This window comes from Hibiscus syriacus, unplaced genomic scaffold (assembly GCF_006381635.1).
Source record: "Hibiscus syriacus cultivar Baekdansim isolate YM2019G1 unplaced genomic scaffold, ASM638163v2 tig00111208_pilon, whole genome shotgun sequence".
Classification (NCBI taxonomy): Eukaryota; Viridiplantae; Streptophyta; class Magnoliopsida; order Malvales; family Malvaceae; genus Hibiscus; species Hibiscus syriacus.
The window spans coordinates 1,381,224-1,400,548 of record NW_024063020.1 but is presented as its reverse complement, the minus strand read 5'-3'; the positions used below and the strand labels follow the sequence as shown (position 1 = coordinate 1,400,548).

Below are 19,325 nucleotides of genomic sequence, written 5' to 3'. Positions count from 1 at the left end.
TTTCCCTTTAAACCAGGGACGGAATCAAGATACTAGTTTAAGAGGAAAAAGTATAGTTGATAATAAAAAATAGGAGGACAAAATCAAATTAAACTAAAATTTAAATTTAAAAATGGACATTCATCCCTATATTTAAGGGAGACAGTGGCCCTCGGGATGGAGCTTTGCCCGAACCTCAAATCGCTCATGGTTTTTGTAATTCAAATGTTCCCATCAACAAGATTTGGACTAGATCACACTATCTAAAATAACAACACAAGTTTTCTCAATCTTTTATGAACAAAACACTCATTTATATTATTTATTTATTTTGATTATCAATTTTTATTTATTTATTTTAATAACCAATTTATTTTTTATTTTTGAGAAAGATATTCTAAAAAATTAATTTAATCTAAACATATATTAAAGGGATTTAGAAGATGGAGCCTCACAAAGAAAGTCTAAGCCGCCCGGTCCCTTTGCCCAAAATTCATGCAAAAGTTAGGTGCTTATAGACATATTTTCCTCATCCTAGCAATAAAATTTGGATAATTTGGAAGATGTACTATTTTTTGATTAAAAAAGCTGGAGGGAGGCAATATTAAAATCGAAAATTGGATAATTATTCTTATAATTTATATGAATAATTTATAATTATTCTTTCAAATAATTTTTTTTTAAATTTGGATGCAGTGTAATGTAACCTACAACTTTACACTAATATTAATATGACCACGTCTCTCCATTCGTATAATTGATGTAAGGAGTCTAACGGTGTAAAGTCACTACAAAGGCTAACTTATGTAATTGAATATTCTATTTGCAATACCATTACTTTATTCCCTGCTTAGCTGCCAACTTCAACCCAATAATATAAAGCATGAATCTGCACCAGTTGAAAATTTTCCTTTTTATTTATTTATTTATTTACATTTTAAAAATGAACTTTACCATGATTATGAGGTAAAATAAAATCTATATAAAGCGAGTGAAGAGGGTGGCTAAGAGCATAACAAAACCCACTCATCTTTGTAGCAAACATGGGGAAAATGGGGTCTTCAATGATCTCTCTCTTTCTTCCTCTCTTAGTCCTAGCAGTGTCTCTTAGATTGCCTTTTGAAACCTCAGCAGATTACACTTATTCCTCTCCTCCACCTCCTCCTAAGAAGTACTCGCCACCACTGCCACACAAAGAGCCCTACAAGTATAAGTCTCCTCCCCCACCAACCCCTGTTTATAAGTCTCCTCCTCCTCCCAAAGAGACATACAAGTACAAGTCTCCTCCTCCCCCCAAGGAGGCATATAAGTACAAGTCTCCACCTCCACCGGTTTACAAGTCTCCTCCTCCCCCCAAGGAGGCATACAAGTACAAGTCTCCACCTCCACCAATTTATAAATACAAATCTCCTCCTCCCCCCAAGGAGGCATACAAGTACAAGTCTCCACCTCCACCAGTTTACAAGTACAAATCTCCTCCTCCTCCCAAGGAAGCATACAAGTCTCCACCTCCACCGGTCTATAAGTACAAATCTCCTCCTCCCCCCAAGGAGGAATACAAGTACGAGTCTCCACCTCCACCAGTTTACAAGTACAAATCTCCTCCCCCTCCCAAGGAGACATACAAGTCTCCACCTCCACCAGTTTATAAGTACAAATCTCCTCCTCCCCCTAAGGAGGCATACAAGTACAAGTCTCCACCTCCTCCAGTTTACAAGTACAAATCTCCTCCCCCTCCCAAGGAGATGTACAAGTACAAGTCTCCACCTCCTCCTCCTACAGTTTACAAGTACAAGTCTCCTCCTCCTCCTCCTAAGGAGCCATATAAGTACAAGTCTCCACCTCCACCTCCTCATTCTCCTTCTCCAGTTTATAAGTACAAGTCTCCTCCTCCCCCCAAGGAGGAGGCATACAAGTACAAATCTCCACCCCCACCCGTTTACAAGTCTCCTCCCCCACAACCACCCCATTATATCTACTCTTCACCACCTCCTCCTCACCACTACTAATCTACGACTTCGATCGTACTGTAAGGTATCATATTTTAAAATATTTTTTTTCCATCTCGTCAAGATGCATCATTTTACATTGTTTTGAATGTTTTGATCTTTAGACAATTTAATAACCAAAACAATGGGTTTTCTTCTGCAGGAGAAGAGTGCTTCAAATAAAGCAAAAAATATGGTTTCAAAAGAAATATAAAGAGGCCATACAAGTGAAAATTCGGGAGGCTAGGCCTAGTCTCCACGGTTGATGTGAATGTTAGTAGACAAATTTGTATTTGGCAATGTATTATTCAGTGGTTCCACTTGTTTTTATTTCTCTCTCTCTGCTTAATAATAAGAATGAATCCTTATGTAAATGTGTACGTGTTTTCCAATTATTCTGCAAATGCATGGGTTTATCAGTAACAAAAAATAGTCCTTTTCCAAATAAATGCTCCACGTTTTGCTTAATTTTTTTGCGTAAATCTGAACATCTTTAACTTTTCAGTCCCAAATACTCGTCATAGAATTTTTAGTTGTCGGATCTCATGGAGCACCCCTCAAGCTAAGTATAATCTCCTTAAAGGTTTTGGATTTGAACAATTATACTTATAAGGTGTGTGCGCATTGACAATTGATTAAAATTTTTTAAAACATATATTATATTATAATCACCCGACCATTTACAAAATATATATATATATCGCAACTTCAGATATCAATTGGCAAGGTTAAAGTGGTTGGATAGTTTTATAGTAAAAGTTCAAATTTTATTTATGTATAATTTTATATATTTATAAATGTTTACCTCATTTAAAATAAATTTTTATCTTGATATTTTTATTTATCAATATTTTTGTTGACGTGACACGATAATGTTAAGAATACAATAAAAAATAATAAGTAAACGCTGATAGTTCTTTTGCTATTATGTATTTTTCACTCTTGATTCATAATTTTTATCGTCTTCTAGAGAAACAACTAAAATAATTGCTTAATGATCAAACACACAATGAATACATCCATACAAATTCTTTATCACTATATATAATAACTGACACATATATGAACAACATATATTTTTTTTGAAGATTATATATTAATAATATTTTATTTACAATAAGAAGTATTAAAAAGGGTAAAACTAATTTTTTTACAATTGTTTCTTTCTATGCCTCATTTTCTTATATCGTTGTATGATCTTTTCATTGTCTATATTATCAAACATTTCTTTCTGAATAAAAGTAACTATGTAATCATTCAGTCATTTATCTCTCATACAGTTATGCAATCGATTCTTTATAAAGTGTTTGACAAGGAATGCTCTTTTTATTGTTGTGGTTGTAACGGTAAAGCCACAACTAACTTTAAAAGTAAATACACAAGTGGGTACACAACATGCTTCATTGTCTCAATCATATTTTTAGATAAATCAGAAAGTCCTTTTAAATAATTAAATCTTACACTAACAAACCATACATTGTAATTATATCAAACATGAAATTCTTAAACATAAGAAGTATTAGTAATCCATTATTAACCCTAAACAATGATTAGGGACCAATTATTAATCTTTCAAAAGTTTAAGGACAAAAATATAAATATAAAAGTTATGGATCATTAAAAATTCAGTGTTAATATCTATTCCTCTATCAATAAATTTACTTCCAATCGTAAATCAATCTAACATCTAATTATCCGATCGATTAACGATATACATTAAAGTTTTGACACAGTTTTAACCAATTTGCTCATACCAAGTGCTTGGTAAAATTTGATAAATACTAGATGAAATCCACCCCCACAAATACTTTAGGGTTGGATATATATATATATATATATATATATATATATATATGTTTTGTCTAGTTTCAAAAGATAGTGATCCCAAGAACTCTATTTTGGCCTTAAAAATTTACTAAACTCATATTTTCTCTTAGAGTTTACTTTGTGAGAGTGCACGAACCAATTTACTTTAGTGGTTAAAGGAATGTTGTTGTTCTTAGAGGTCATGGGTTCGAGCACTAGCGACTGCAACAAGGTGATTGAGCGTTTATTGTCAAATGATTAAGAGTATTTAGAGCATATATTATTTTGTAATCACCTTAGCTTAATAAAAAAATAGTTTGTGAGAGTGATAATGCCAACATTGGGCTTATATAATTAACAAACTATAATTACCTTTGTGAGAAGGAAACTAATTAGGCTAATCGTCTAACCATGTGGGACATCATATATTTTTTTATAGAATCAATTAATTTTATTCAAAATAGGAAAGATCTTAAATTACAATAAATATTTACAATCACAATCGTAAATTAAGCACATAATTAGTAAAATTTCCTATAATCATTGAAATAAAACTAGCAACTTAAGATCACAAACCATACAATGAAAGATTTAAAATTAAACCAAGGATCTCAAACAAAGATAAATACAAACAGATCTGATAGCATCGACAAACGATCCACAAAAGGGGATCAAGCTATTGAAGACCATCAGCAAACCATAAATTAGACACGAGTGACTTGAAAAGCTATCCACCAACGTAAATCGGTATCCAAATCTAATTTGAGGGTCCAAAACAGGGAAGATCAACAATATATTAGATAAATGTCATATTGATAAGTTATGTCGATGTCAAATCAACCCTTAGAAAAAAGATAAATGAAAAAATAACGAAACAACCGAAACATATACCAAAAAGCATAAGAAAACATTTCATATAGGCAGATGAACATGTTTCATACAAGCAGACTTATTAAAAAAAGAAAAGAAAATAGGGATACAATATAAAAAATAATCTCTATCTTTTAAATGATCTTGAAAGTTTGTGTGATTCACATCAATATTTTTTATAAGAAAAAAATATTACTCTTATCTGACTAAATTTATCATAACCTTTTAAAAAAATAAAAATTTCAAATATTAACCATTATTATTTTAAATATTTTAAATAATTAAATTTTATAAAATGTATTTAAAAACTAATTAATTAAAAGTTTTTAAAATATATTTTTTTATTAACAATAAATTTTAAATAATATTAAGTTAAAGATAAAATAATAATAAAAAGTCAATAAAAGACATATTTAATGCAAGAAAGAAAATAATTTCTATTTTTAATTAATAAAATAATTTAATAATTTTTAATAGATTTCCATATATAAATTAGCTGACCCTATTCTCATATGTAATTGGATAAGGGGAGGTAGGGTAGTAGTCTGCCCCTAATGCCAGGTTTAGAGCAACTTCCGTGGAAGAAATCTGTTATGAATTTCCATATATATATGCCAATTAAATGAATTAAACCAAGTTTTAAGTCTAAATTAATCTGTCTGTCCCATTCACTGTCCTTAAATGTTACACCAACCTTTGACCCTTGCATGCATATACTTATTATTATCCCACGTGGGATAGTCATTCCAAAATTCTATAAATAGTGTTAAATCTTAATTTATTATCTTATTAAATCTTATCACATTTACGATGTGAACCAATGACATATTTTGTATATAAAAATATAATTATAAAAATAATTCAATAAATATTAATAAATAGAGTAAAAATTGTATAAAATTTTATTAGTGTTATATTTGATTATTAAGTATTAATTTTTCTAATAAAAACGAGAGTTTAACTTTTTATTATTATAGAAAATTCGCCATTCTAGGCTTGAAAATGCCTATCATGTCATCATTAATACATTAAATAAAAATATTTCATCTAAAGGTAGTTGCAAATATGGAGTCCTAATATTAGTTATTATTTTTATTTTATTAGAAAATAAAAAATACTGAAAAATATTCCTATTTGCTCAACGGTTTTGATAGCCAATTAGGAGGGATAAAATTAGTTGTTGAATTTCATTTTTCCATTCTTTTATAGTTTTAATAAATTTAATTCAATTCCATGATAACCGTGCAATTTTTTAATCACAATATTGTAAAAAATACTAATAGCAGCAGTTTAATTAGTCAAAATGTACTTCTCTCCTGTCGGTGGTTTAAATATAAATATATATTTTTTTATTAAAAATATAAATATATATTTTTTTATTAAAAATATAAATATATTTTATATGTGTAAATATATAGAATGGTTTGAGAAAGCAACAGATTTGGAGATTGGACCTAACAATCATTTGATCTAATTGCCATTTGTTTAATCAAAATATTTTTGTCTTTGCACCAACCAAGTGGTTTCGTAGTAAAATAATTGTTGTTATTCTTGAGGACATGTGTTCGAGCAATATAGATATCAGGTGTGTGAGCGTTTAATGTTGAAATATTGAGAGTTATCTTCGAACATATACTACCTTATACTTATCTCATGTATATATATATATATATTATAATTTTCTTATTTTAATCTATTTCCTTTTATTTTTTTATTTTAATTAGTTTTTATATTTTATAATTATTCAAGTAATGTTGATTTATATAAGCAAATAATACTATAAAATCGGCTCGCACAGCAAAATAAAATTATAAATAAAGAGTAAAACAAGGATATAATAGCCAAAATATCTTCAATGTATGTATATTTCTACCATTATGCCTTTACGAATAGTGCGAGTTGATTATAAAACATATTTACAATATTTTTAGTCATTAATAAAGCATAAAAACCTTACAGACATATCCGTTCGAACTCTAAACCCATAAAAAACAACAATTTATTCTACCATCAAAGCAGCTCAATAGGTTGATTTTCTCTTTTGCCAAGATTGACAACTAAGGAGTAGTAATAAAAGAAAATCAATTGGAAGTTGTGTTGTCTTTCTTGCTTTTATACTTTCTTTGGAAAGAAAGATAAATTAATCATTTAGGTTTCTAATTTAATGTTTTTTTTTCTCCAATATAGCTCTTAAATGATTTTTTTAATTCACATCCATTTTCATATAATAGTGTATTTATATGTTCTATGCGCTCGTGCAAGCTTAGTAAACACATGATGATCTACAAACAGCATAGGGGAGTTAGAAGTGCATTACATTACTCTTAAGCTACAAGAAATCACTCCGAGCTCACCCAGAACAAGTTTCTCTTTTCCCTTGCTTTTGGAACTTTCTCCTACCTCTTTCTTTAATCAAAGAACAAGAAATGAGTTACCAATTCATCTAGAAACCAAAAAGAGTTTAAGAAGGTTTTTTTAAGCTTCTAATCCAACCCAAAACGAGTTGGATAGGTCTAGAATTCTAAAATCCTATTAACCCCTAACTATGGCTACCATCGTAAAATCTTGAGAAAGAAGGCGGGCCGGCCTTGGGCCAAGGCAAAAGTGACGCCCGCCCATGGCCCATAATTTTAAAAAAAATCAGTATAATATATTTAATTATAGTCGTCTATTTTCTAATAATAAATTTTAAAAAAAAATTATTCCACTTATCATAAAACTCTAATTGACATTGTCTATTATTATTATTATTATTGGATTTTTATATTAATGTTAATAAACTGTTCCACTTCTCATAAAACTTTAATTCAATATTTCCTTTCTAAAATTCAAAAAAGAAATTCTATTGAATCTTTTTAACCATCTCTCTAAATTTCTAATTAAAATTTTCTAGGGGTATTGCATATTTCTTAATTTTTTTTGAATTAAGGGCCCATTTTTTAAATTTCACCCGAGCCAATAAAAAGTCAAGACAACCTCTGAAAGTGGGCTTGAATGGAAACTCTAAAGATCCTAACAACTTTTATTACCTTCAGAAATGCGAACAATAAATGCTAACTAACAAAGTTGTCACCTTTGATGATACAAAACCATTGAAAAACGAGGAAGATTTAGAGGAGAAGAAGATAAACTTGGGCAGGAAAATAAGGGAGTAAAAATAGCTTCCCATTTGCACGATTACATTATCTCTTTAACTGAAATCAACATTTGAATAAAAAAGGGTTAATTACTTTCCAAGTCCATCTTCTTTTGTTCCTAAACCAAAAATATCATTTTTATTGTTAAATGAGCTACAACTCAACCAAAACAAGCTCAGCTTAACCCAAAACTTCTTAATGGGAACATGAGTCTATCTAAAACCCACTCTAGTTAACCCGAAAATACTATCCCGATATTTGAGACGTTACAATGTTAAAATTTTAATTTATTATTTTATTAATTTTTATCATATTAACGATGTGAACCAACAACCATATTTTATATATAAATATATTTATAAAAGTAATTTAACAAATATTAATAAATAAAGTAAAAAGTATTTATATGAAAATCTATTAGTATTATATATATCTATATTGATAATTTTAGGATAAATATAATGCTCAAATCATAGACTTCAAAGGATAATAACAATCATTTTACCACTGAAATTACTTAATTCGTACTTATTAGTGTTATGTTTGATTATTAAGTAGTAATTTTTTTTTCTAATAAAAATGAGAGTTTAGTTTTTTATTACAAAGTAGCCATTCTATGCTTCAAAACGCCTACCATGTCATCATGTATTCATGCAGTACATTAATTATTTCATTTTAAAGCAGTTGGAAAATATGGAGTACTAATATTAGTTATTATTATTTTATTAGAAAATAAAAAATATTGAAAAAAATGTTTTCGTCTTTGTTCAACGTTTTCGATAGCCAATTGGGAGGGTTGAAATTAGCTGTTCAATTCTTTTTATTTTCTTCTATAATTTAATAAATTTAATTCTACTCCTTGACAACTGTTCAAAATTTTAATCACACTATTAGAAAAAGAATTACTGATAGGAACGGTTTAATTTGTCAAAGACTCAAAATGTACCATCGCTCCTGTCGGCGATTTAAATATAAATATATTTAATATCTGTAAATATATCGCATAGTTTGAGAAAGCAACAGATTTGGAGATTGGACCTACCAATTTGATCTAATTGCAATTTGTTTAACCAAATTTTTTTTGTCTTTAATTTATCAATACATCTCAATTTGCAAGGTTGAAGTAGTTGGATAGTTGATGTTGAAAGTTTAAATTTTAGCGTAAATTACACTAGATACCATCGAGCTTTAACCGTTATATTGTTTACACTACTGAACTTTTAATTTTCTCAATTATACCACTGAATTTTGATTTTAGTTTCAATTAGACCACTAACCGTTAAATTGTTAACGGCGATGACGTAACCGTTAAATCGTTAACGGCGATGACGTGGCTGATGACTTCCAACGTAGACACCTTACCAAAACGACATTTTGATATGGCTATTAATAATTTTAACGACCCAATGGTATAATTGAAATGAAATCAAAGCTCAATGCTATAGTTGACAAAATTATAAGTTCAGTGGTATAAACGATACAATGCCTAAAGTTTAGCGGTATCTAGTGTAGTTTATCCTAAAGTTTGGTGGTATCTAGTGTAGTTTACCCTAAATTTGATTATAAATATTGATAGAAAACCGCTAGTTTTATTAAAAAATAGAAAATATCCAGAATTACAATGAAGATTTGCAGGCATAATCGCAAACATAAACTAAATTATAATTAGGACATTTTTCTATAACCATTGACAAAAAATTAGCTATCTAGATCACACAAGGACCAAAAAAGAAAAGATTAAAAAATCTAACTAATGCTCGAACAATATAGAAATATGAACAAATCTGACTGCATCGACAAACGAACCATGAAAGTGGATGAAACTACTTAAGGCCAGCGACAAATCCCAAATCAGAGTCAAGCGACGTGATAAAACTATCCACGAACACAAAACGAGTATCCAAATCAATCCGAGAATATGATCTCTATACCGAGCATTTTATACCGATACTAAATCCTCAGTATTACTTCTTCTCCCAGTATCGATACTCTCTGCCTGAAATCCTTGATTTTTATGTCAATTCATCCAGTATTAACACTGTTCATCATAGTATCGAGACTTAAACCCTAAAATAGTTATTTAGGCTCAGGAAAACACCAAAAAATCATCTTAAAGGCAATATTTTGGTTCTTAATCATGTGCTAAAGCTTTAGAGAGTTAACTAGGGTCTTAAAGTAACATAAAACATCTTCTAAACCTCTAAAACGTCATTTGATCATAAAATCAAATATAAACCCTAAAATGCTTAAATAATCAAATCTTAGCAAAATCTTTAAATTTATGAAAGCTTAACACTCCAAATGATTAGAAATACACTACCTTGATGTTTGAATCCCGAATTTGAGCTCCTTACTTAGCTACACTCTTTTTCTTGGTGGTTTGGGTGAAAACCCCCACTTTTCCTTAGCTAAAGAAACCCAAGGCTTTGAAACATTACTAAAAATGAAGGGATTATGAAAAAAATGAAGCTTGAAGGAAGTGAGAAATAACCCAAATGATTTACATTTGATTTTGGCTCTTGGAGAAGAAATAAGAGAAGTGGAAGAGAAGGAAAAGAGGAAAATGAATAGAAAATGACAAAATGGGATATAAAACCCTCATCTTACAAAATAGGGAATTATGCTTTTGGCCATTCTCCATCTTTCCACTATTCAAAACCCTCTTATTAAGGTTAATAAGCCCAAACCCAATCAAGTCCAACAACTTTACTTATGAATTTCACGAGGCCCACTTACCTTTTGGGTAAACCCGAAACTAGTAGCCCAAAATTTGGGGTGTTACAATGTGAGCGAAGAGGAATCATATTAGGTAATTTCTATGCATCAATAACGTCTATTTCGTCCAAAACCTTTTCATATAAAAGTGTATTTATATGTTCTATGCGCTCGTACAAGCTTAGTAAACACATATGATGATCTACAAATAGTATAGGGGAGTTAGAAGTGCATTACATTACTCTTAAGCTACAAGAAATCACTCCGAGCTCACCCAAGAACAAGTTTCTATTTTCCCTTGCTTTTGGAACTTTCTCCTACCTCTTTCTTTAATCAAAGAACAAGAAATGAGTTACCAATTCATCTAGAAACCAAAAAGAGTTTAAGAAGGTTTTTTTAAGCTTCTAATCCAACCCAAAACGAGTTGGATAGGTCTAGAATTCTAAAATCCTACTAAATCCCTAACTATGGCTACCATCGTAAAATCTTGAGAAAGAAGGCGGGCTGGCCTTGGGCCAAGGCAAAAGTGGCGCCCGCCCATGACCCATAATTTAAAAAAAAATCAGTATAATATCTTTAATTATAGTCCTCTATTTTCTGATAATAAATTTAAAAAAAAAATATTCCACTTATCATAAAACTCTAATTGACATTGTCTATTATTATTATTATTATTGGATTTTTATATTAATGTTAATAAACTGTTCCACTTCTCATAAAACTTTAATTCAATATATCCTTTCTAAAATTCAAAAAAGAAATTCTATTGAATCTTTTTAACCATCTCTCTAAATTTCTAATTAAAATTTTCTAGGGGTATTGCATATTTCTTAATTTTTTTGAATTAAGGGCCCATTTTTTAAATTTCACCCGAGCCAATAAAAAGTCAAGACAACCTCTGAAAGTGGGCTTGAATGGAAACTCTAAAGATCCTAACAACTTTTATTACCTTCAGAAATGCGAACAATAAATGCTAACTAACAAAGTTGTCACCTTTGATGATACAAAACCATTGAAAAACGAGGAAGATTTAGAGGAGAAGAAGATAAACTTGGGCAGGAAAATAAGGGAGTAAAAATAGCTTCCCATTTGCACGATTACATTATCTCTTTAACTGAAATCAACATTTGAATAAAAAAGGGTTAATTACTTTCCAAGTCCATCTTCTTTTGTTCCTAAACCAAAAATATCATTTTTATTGTTAAATGAGCTACAACTCAACCAAAACAAGCTCAGCTTAACCCAAAACTTCTTAATGGGAACATGAGTCTATCTAAAACCCACTCTAGTTAACCCGAAAATACTATCCCGATATTTGAGACGTTACAATGTTAAAATTTTAATTTATTATTTTATTAATTTTTATCATATTAACGATGTGAACCAACAACCATATTTTATATATAAATATATTTATAAAAGTAATTTAACAAATATTAATAAATAAAGTAAAAAGTATTTATATGAAAATCTATTAGTATTATATATATCTATATTGATAATTTTAGGATAAATATAATGCTCAAATCATAGACTTCAAAGGATAATAACAATCATTTTACCACTGAAATTACTTAATTCGTACTTATTAGTGTTATGTTTGATTATTAAGTAGTAATTTTTTTTTTCTAATAAAATGAGAGTTTAGTTTTTTATTACAAAGTAGCCATTCTATGCTTCAAAACGCCTACCATGTCATCATGTATTCATGCAGTACATTAATTATTTCATTTTAAAGCAGTTGGAAAATATGGAGTACTAATATTAGTTATTATTATTTTATTAGAAAATAAAAAATATTGAAAAAAATGTTTTCGTCTTTGTTCAACGTTTTCGATAGCCAATTGGGAGGGTTGAAATTAGCTGTTCAATTTCTTTTTATTTTCTTCTATAATTTAATAAATTTAATTCTACTCCTTGACAACTGTTCAAAATTTAATCACACTATTAGAAAAAGAATTACTGATAGGAACGGTTTAATTTGTCAAAGACTCAAATGTACCATCGCTCCTGTCGGCGATTTAAATATAATATATTTAATATCTGTAAATATATCGCATAGTTTGAGAAAGCAACAGATTTGGAGATTGGACCTACCAATTTGATCTAATTGCAATTTGTTTAACCAAATTTTTTTTGTCTTTAATTTATCAATACATCTCAATTTGCAAGGTTGAAGTAGTTGGATAGTTGATGTTGAAAGTTTAAATTTTAGCGTAAATTACACTAGATACCATCGAGCTTTAACCGTTATATTGTTTACACTACTGAACTTTTAATTTTCTCAATTATACCACTGAATTTTGATTTTAGTTTCAATTAGACCACTAACCGTTAAATTGTTAACGGCGATGACGTAACCGTTAAATCGTTAACGGCGATGACGTGGCTGATGACTTCCAACGTAGACACCTTACCAAAACGACATTTTGATATGGCTATTAATAATTTTAACGACCCAATGGTATAATTGAAATGAAAATCAAAGCTCAATGCTATAGTTGACAAAATTATAAGTTCAGTGGTATAAACGATACAATGCCTAAAGTTTAGCGGTATCTAGTGTAGTTTATCCTAAAGTTTGGTGGTATCTAGTGTAGTTTACCCTAAATTTGATTATAAATATTGATAGAAAACCGCTAGTTTTATTAAAAAATAGAAAATATCCAGAATTACAATGAAGATTTGCAGGCATAATCGCAAACATAAACTAAATTATAATTAGGACATTTTTCTATAACCATTGACAAAAAAATTAGCTATCTAGATCACACAAGGACCAAAAAAGAAAAGATTAAAAAATCTAACTAATGCTCGAACAATATAGAAATATGAACAAATCTGACTGCATCGACAAACGAACCATGAAAGTGGATGAAACTACTTAAGGCCAGCGACAAATCCCAAATCAGAGTCAAGCGACGTGATAAAACTATCCACGAACACAAAACGAGTATCCAAATCAATCCGAGAATATGATCTCTATACCGAGCATTTTATACCGATACTAAATCCTCAGTATTACTTCTTCTCCCAGTATCGATACTCTCTGCCTGAAATCCTTGATTTTTATGTCAATTCATCCAGTATTAACACTGTTCATCATAGTATCGAGACTTAAACCCTAAAATAGTTATTTAGGCTCAGGAAAACACCAAAAAATCATCTTAAAGGCAATATTTTGGTTCTTAATCATGTGCTAAAGCTTTAGAGAGTTAACTAGGGTCTTAAAGTAACATAAAACATCTTCTAAACCTCTAAAACGTCATTTGATCATAAAATCAAATATAAACCCTAAAATGCTTAAATAATCAAATCTTAGCAAAATCTTTAAATTTATGAAAGCTTAACACTCCAAATGATTAGAAATACACTACCTTGATGTTTGAATCCCGAATTTGAGCTCCTTACTTAGCTACACTCTTTTTCTTGGTGGTTTGGGTGAAAACCCCCACTTTTCCTTAGCTAAAGAAACCCAAGGCTTTGAAACATTACTAAAAATGAAGGGATTATGAAAAAAATGAAGCTTGAAGGAAGTGAGAAATAACCCAAATGATTTACATTTGATTTTGGCTCTTGGAGAAGAAATAAGAGAAGTGGAAGAGAAGGAAAAGAGGAAAATGAATAGAAAATGACAAAATGGGATATAAAACCCTCATCTTACAAAATAGGGAATTATGCTTTTGGCCATTCTCCATCTTTCCACTATTCAAAAACCCTCTTATTAAGGTTAATAAGCCCAAACCCAATCAAGTCCAACAACTTTACTTATGAATTTCACGAGGCCCACTTACCTTTTGGGTAAACCCGAAACTAGTAGCCCAAAATTTGGGGTGTTACAATGTGAGCGAAGAGGAATCATATTAGGTAATTTCTATGCATCAATAACGTCTATTTCGTCCAAAACCATTTTCATATAAAAGTGTATTTATATGTTCTATGCGCTCGTACAAGCTTAGTAAACACATATGATGATCTACAAATAGTATAGGGGAGTTAGAAGTGCATTACATTACTCTTAAGCTACAAGAAATCACTCCGAGCTCACCCAAGAACAAGTTTCTATTTTCCCTTGCTTTTGGAACTTTCTCCTACCTCTTTCTTTAATCAAAGAACAAGAAATGAGTTACCAATTCATCTAGAAACCAAAAAGAGTTTAAGAAGGTTTTTTTAAGCTTCTAATCCAACCCAAAACGAGTTGGATAGGTCTAGAATTCTAAAATCCTACTAAATCCCTAACTATGGCTACCATCGTAAAATCTTGAGAAAGAAGGCGGGCTGGCCTTGGGCCAAGGCAAAAGTGGCGCCCGCCCATGACCCATAATTTAAAAAAAAATCAGTATAATATCTTTAATTATAGTCCTCTATTTTCTGATAATAAATTTAAAAAAAAAATATTCCACTTATCATAAAACTCTAATTGACATTGTCTATTATTATTATTATTATTGGATTTTTATATTAATGTTAATAAACTGTTCCACTTCTCATAAAACTTTAATTCAATATATCCTTTCTAAAATTCAAAAAAGAAATTCTATTGAATCTTTTTAACCATCTCTCTAAATTTCTAATTAAAATTTTCTAGGGGTATTGCATATTTCTTAATTTTTTTGAATTAAGGGCCCATTTTTTAAATTTCACCTGAGCCAATAAAAAGTCAAGACAACCTCTGAAAGTGGGCTTGAATGGAAACTCTAAAGATCCTAACAACTTTTCTTACCTTCAGAAATGCGAACAATAAATGCTAACTAACAAAGTTGTCACCTTTGATGATACAAAACCATTGAAAAACGAGGAAGATTTAGAAGAGAAGAAGATAAACTTGGGCGGGAAAATAAGGGAGTAAAAATAGCTTCCAATTTGCACGATTACATTATCTCTTTAACTGAAATCAACATTTGAATAAAAAAGGGTTAATTACTTTCCAAGTCCATCTTCTTTTGTTCCTAAACCAAAAATATCATTTTTATTGTTAAATGGGCTATAACTCAACCAAAACAAGCTCAGCTTAACCCAAAACTTCTTAATGGGAACATGAGTCTATCTAAAACCCACTCTAGTTAACCCGAAAATACTATCCCGATATTTGAGACGTTACAATGTTAAAATTTTAATTTATTATTTTATTAATTTTTATCATATTAACGATGTGAACCAACAACCATATTTTATATATAAATATATTTATAAAAGTAATTTAACAAATATTAATAAATAAAGTAAAAAGTATTTATATGAAAATCTATTAGTATTATATATATCTATATTGATAATTTTAGGATAAATATAATGCTCAAATCATAGACTTCAAAGGATAATAACAATCATTTTACCACTGAAATTACTTAATTCGTACTTATTAGTGTTATGTTTGATTATTAAGTAGTAATTTTTTTTCTAATAAAAATGAGAGTTTAGTTTTTTATTACAAAGTCGCCATTCTATGCTTCAAAACGCCTACCATGTCATCATGTATTCACGTAGTACATTAATTATTTCATTTTAAAGCAGTTGGAAAATATGGAGTACTAATATTAGTTATTATTATTTTATTAGAAAATAAAAAATATTGAAAAAAAGTATTCGTCTTTGTTCAACGTTTTCGATAGCCAATTAGGAGGGTTGAAATTAGCTGTTCAATTTCTTTTTATTTTCTTCTATAACTTTATAAATTTAATTCTACTCCTTGACAACTGTCCAAAATTTTAATCACAATATTAGAAAAAGAATTACTGACAGGAACGGTTTAATTTGTCATAGGCTCAAAATGTACCATCGCTCCTGTCGGTGATTTAAATATAAATATATTTAATATCTGTAAATATATTGCATAGTTTGAGAAAGCAACAGATTTGGAGATTGGACCTACCAATTTGATCTAATTGCAATTTTGGTTAACCAAAATATTTTCTCTCTCTTTAATTTATCAATACATCTCAATTTGCAAGGTTGAAGTAGTTGGATAGTTGATGTTGAAAGTTTAAATTTTAGCGTAAATTACACTAGATACCATCGAGCTTTAACCGTTATATTGTTTACACTACTGAACCTTTAATTTTCTCAATTATACCACTGAATTTTGATTTTAGTTTCAATTAGACCACTAACCGTTAAATTGTTAACGGCGATGACGTAACCGTTAAATCGTTAACGGCGATGACGTGGCTGATGACTTCCAACGTAGACACCTTACCAAAACGACATTTTGATATGGCTATTAATAATTTTAACGACCCAATGGTATAATTGAAATGAAAATCAAAAGCTCAATGCTATAGTTGACAAAATTATAAGTTCAGTGGTATAAACGATACAATGCCTAAAGTTTAGTGGTATCTAGTGTAGTTTATCCTAAAGTTTGGTGGTATCTAGTGTAGTTTACCCTAAATTTGATTATAAATATTGATAGAAAACCGCTAGTTTTATTAAAAAATAGAAAATATCCAGAATTACAATGAAGATTTGCAGGCATAATCGCAAACATAAACTAAATTATAATTAGGACATTTTTCTATAACCATTGACAAAAAAATTAGCTATCTAGATCACACAAGGACCAAAAAAGAAAAGATTAAAAAATCTAACTAATGCTCGAACAATATAGAAATATGAACAAATCTGACTGCATCGACAAACGAACCATGAAAGTGGATGAAACTACTTAAGGCCAGCGACAAATCCCAAATCAGAGTCAAGCGACGTGATAAAACTATCACGAACACAAAACGAGTATCCAAATCAATTCGAGATTCCAAACCAGGGAAGACCAGTATGATAACAAATAAGAGTCATCTTGATCAGTCATGGCGATGTTAAATACAACTCTAAGAAAAAAGATAAATGAAAACAACGATAAAAAAAGTAAGCTACCAAAATACAGAGATAAGCGTACCATAAAGACAGAGAACATGTCACAAAGACATAAATATTTTTATTAAAAAACTTAAAAAAAAGAAAAAAAAAAGACAACCGGATGACAACCAATATCAAAACCGATACCCCGCTGGTTAAATAAAATTAAAGAAGAAAAATTGTATTGATTAATAAAATTGACACAAGTTGCAAAGAAGAAAAAAAAGGGAAAAGGAGGGAAAAAAACGGCTTCATTTATATATAGCTAGCATAATATATATTAATTTATTATAATTTTAATAATACAGTGATATTTAAAAGTAAAGTAGTTGTTATCGATATATATTTATAAAAAAAAACATTAAAATAATTTATAATTTTCTTATTTTAATCTATTGCCTTTTACTTTTATTTTTATTTTAATTACATTTTTATGCTTTTAATTATTCAAGTAATATTGATTTATATAAACAAATAATACTATAAAATAGGCTCACACAATAAAATAAGATTATAAATAAAGAGTACAAAAAATATAATAGCAAAAATATCTTCAATGTATGAATATTTCTACCATTATGCCTAAAGGCCTAAAAAACCTTTCTACTCACTTAGGCCGGTAAACTAACCGAACGAACACGAACGAGGTATGTTCATGTTCGTTTGTTTAATTTTAACTAAACAAATGAACGAACACGAACATAAACGAACAAAAAATTTATTGTTCATGTTCGTTCGTTAAGGAATGTAGCTTGTTTGTGTTCGTTCATATTCGTTCATTTAAATGATAAACGAACACAAATAAACGAACATAAACGAACGGATGTAAATGAACACAATAAAAGAACGTTAACGAACACAAACGAACGAACGTAAACGAACACAATAAATGAACATAAACGAACATAAATGAAAATATTTTTTTTTTCTTTCCTAACAATTTTAGGATTATATTTTATTTAATTGTTTTGAGTTTTTTTATTTGTATTTAAAATTAATTGAATTTTAAAATATTTATGGGTATCAGATTAAAATTTATTGGGCTTTAATATTTTAAATGAGTCTAGAGAGATTGAGCTAAACATAAACTAACGCAAATAAACGAACATAAACGAACGAATATAAACGAACATAAATGAATGAACATATTACCGAACGTAAAAGAACGAACGAGCCCTCTGTTCATGTCCGTTCATTTAATTAAACGAACATAAATGAACTTCCCGTCGAACGGTTCACGAACAGTTCACTGAACGTTCGGTTCGTTTACAGGCCTATACTCACTTATACTAACTGTTTTTATAAATGTAACATTTAATCTTTAAACATTAATAAATATTTATAATTAATTATACAATAAAAAATTCCAATCACCTATACCTATAGTTTTTGAGATTCTAATTGATAAAATATAAATATGAAGAATTAAAAAAATTATGTTACCTTTTTTAGCTATCCTGTCAACAATTGGTAATAAAATTGATTTTCAAATAAAAAATAATAATGTGTGCACTTAATTTCTATAAATAAAATATAAAAACTAAATTTTTAAAATTTTAAAAAAATAAAATACCTTTTACATATTTAAATCACAAAATTATTTTGATAAAACATAATGTTCAATTTTAGTTTGTTTTTCCTTTTTGGTTTCCAATATTCATAACACTTCTTTATTTCTGTTCCCTTTTTAATTTTATCAATAAATCTCTTAACAAGAAAAATTAATGGAAGACATAAGTTCACTACCTTTCTCTCTATTTTTTCCATAGCATTTTCTTGTTAAATACTATTATTTTTATTCAATTTTTTTTGAATATTATAAAGTGATTATAAAATATTATCTATTTAGAATTTTTTAGTCACTGATAAAACATATACAATCACAACTATTCGAATTCAAGATTGACAACCAAGGAATTGTAATAAAACATAATCAATTGGAAGTTGTGTTGTCTCTTTCTTGCTTTCCTACTTT

At 29.1% G+C, this 19,325-nt stretch overlaps 1 protein-coding gene across 1 annotated transcript; it reads left to right on the top strand.

Moving 5' to 3' along the window:
• Positions 1-1,022: 1,022 nt before the first annotated feature.
• On the top strand, positions 1,023-2,390 carry LOC120155906 (extensin-like). Its single transcript, XM_039167367.1, has 2 exons — positions 1,023-2,013; positions 2,131-2,390. Exon 1 carries the CDS (start codon positions 1,023-1,025, stop codon positions 1,986-1,988), a length of 966 nt encoding a protein of 321 aa, XP_039023298.1. The 3' UTR covers positions 1,989-2,013; positions 2,131-2,390.
• The last annotated feature ends 16,935 nt before the right edge of the window (positions 2,391-19,325 follow it).

Coding starts and splice junctions, on each gene's coding strand:
- LOC120155906 (XM_039167367.1), top strand. CDS start 1,023: ATGGGGAAAATGGGGTCTTCAATGATCTCTCTCTTTCTTCCTCTCTTA.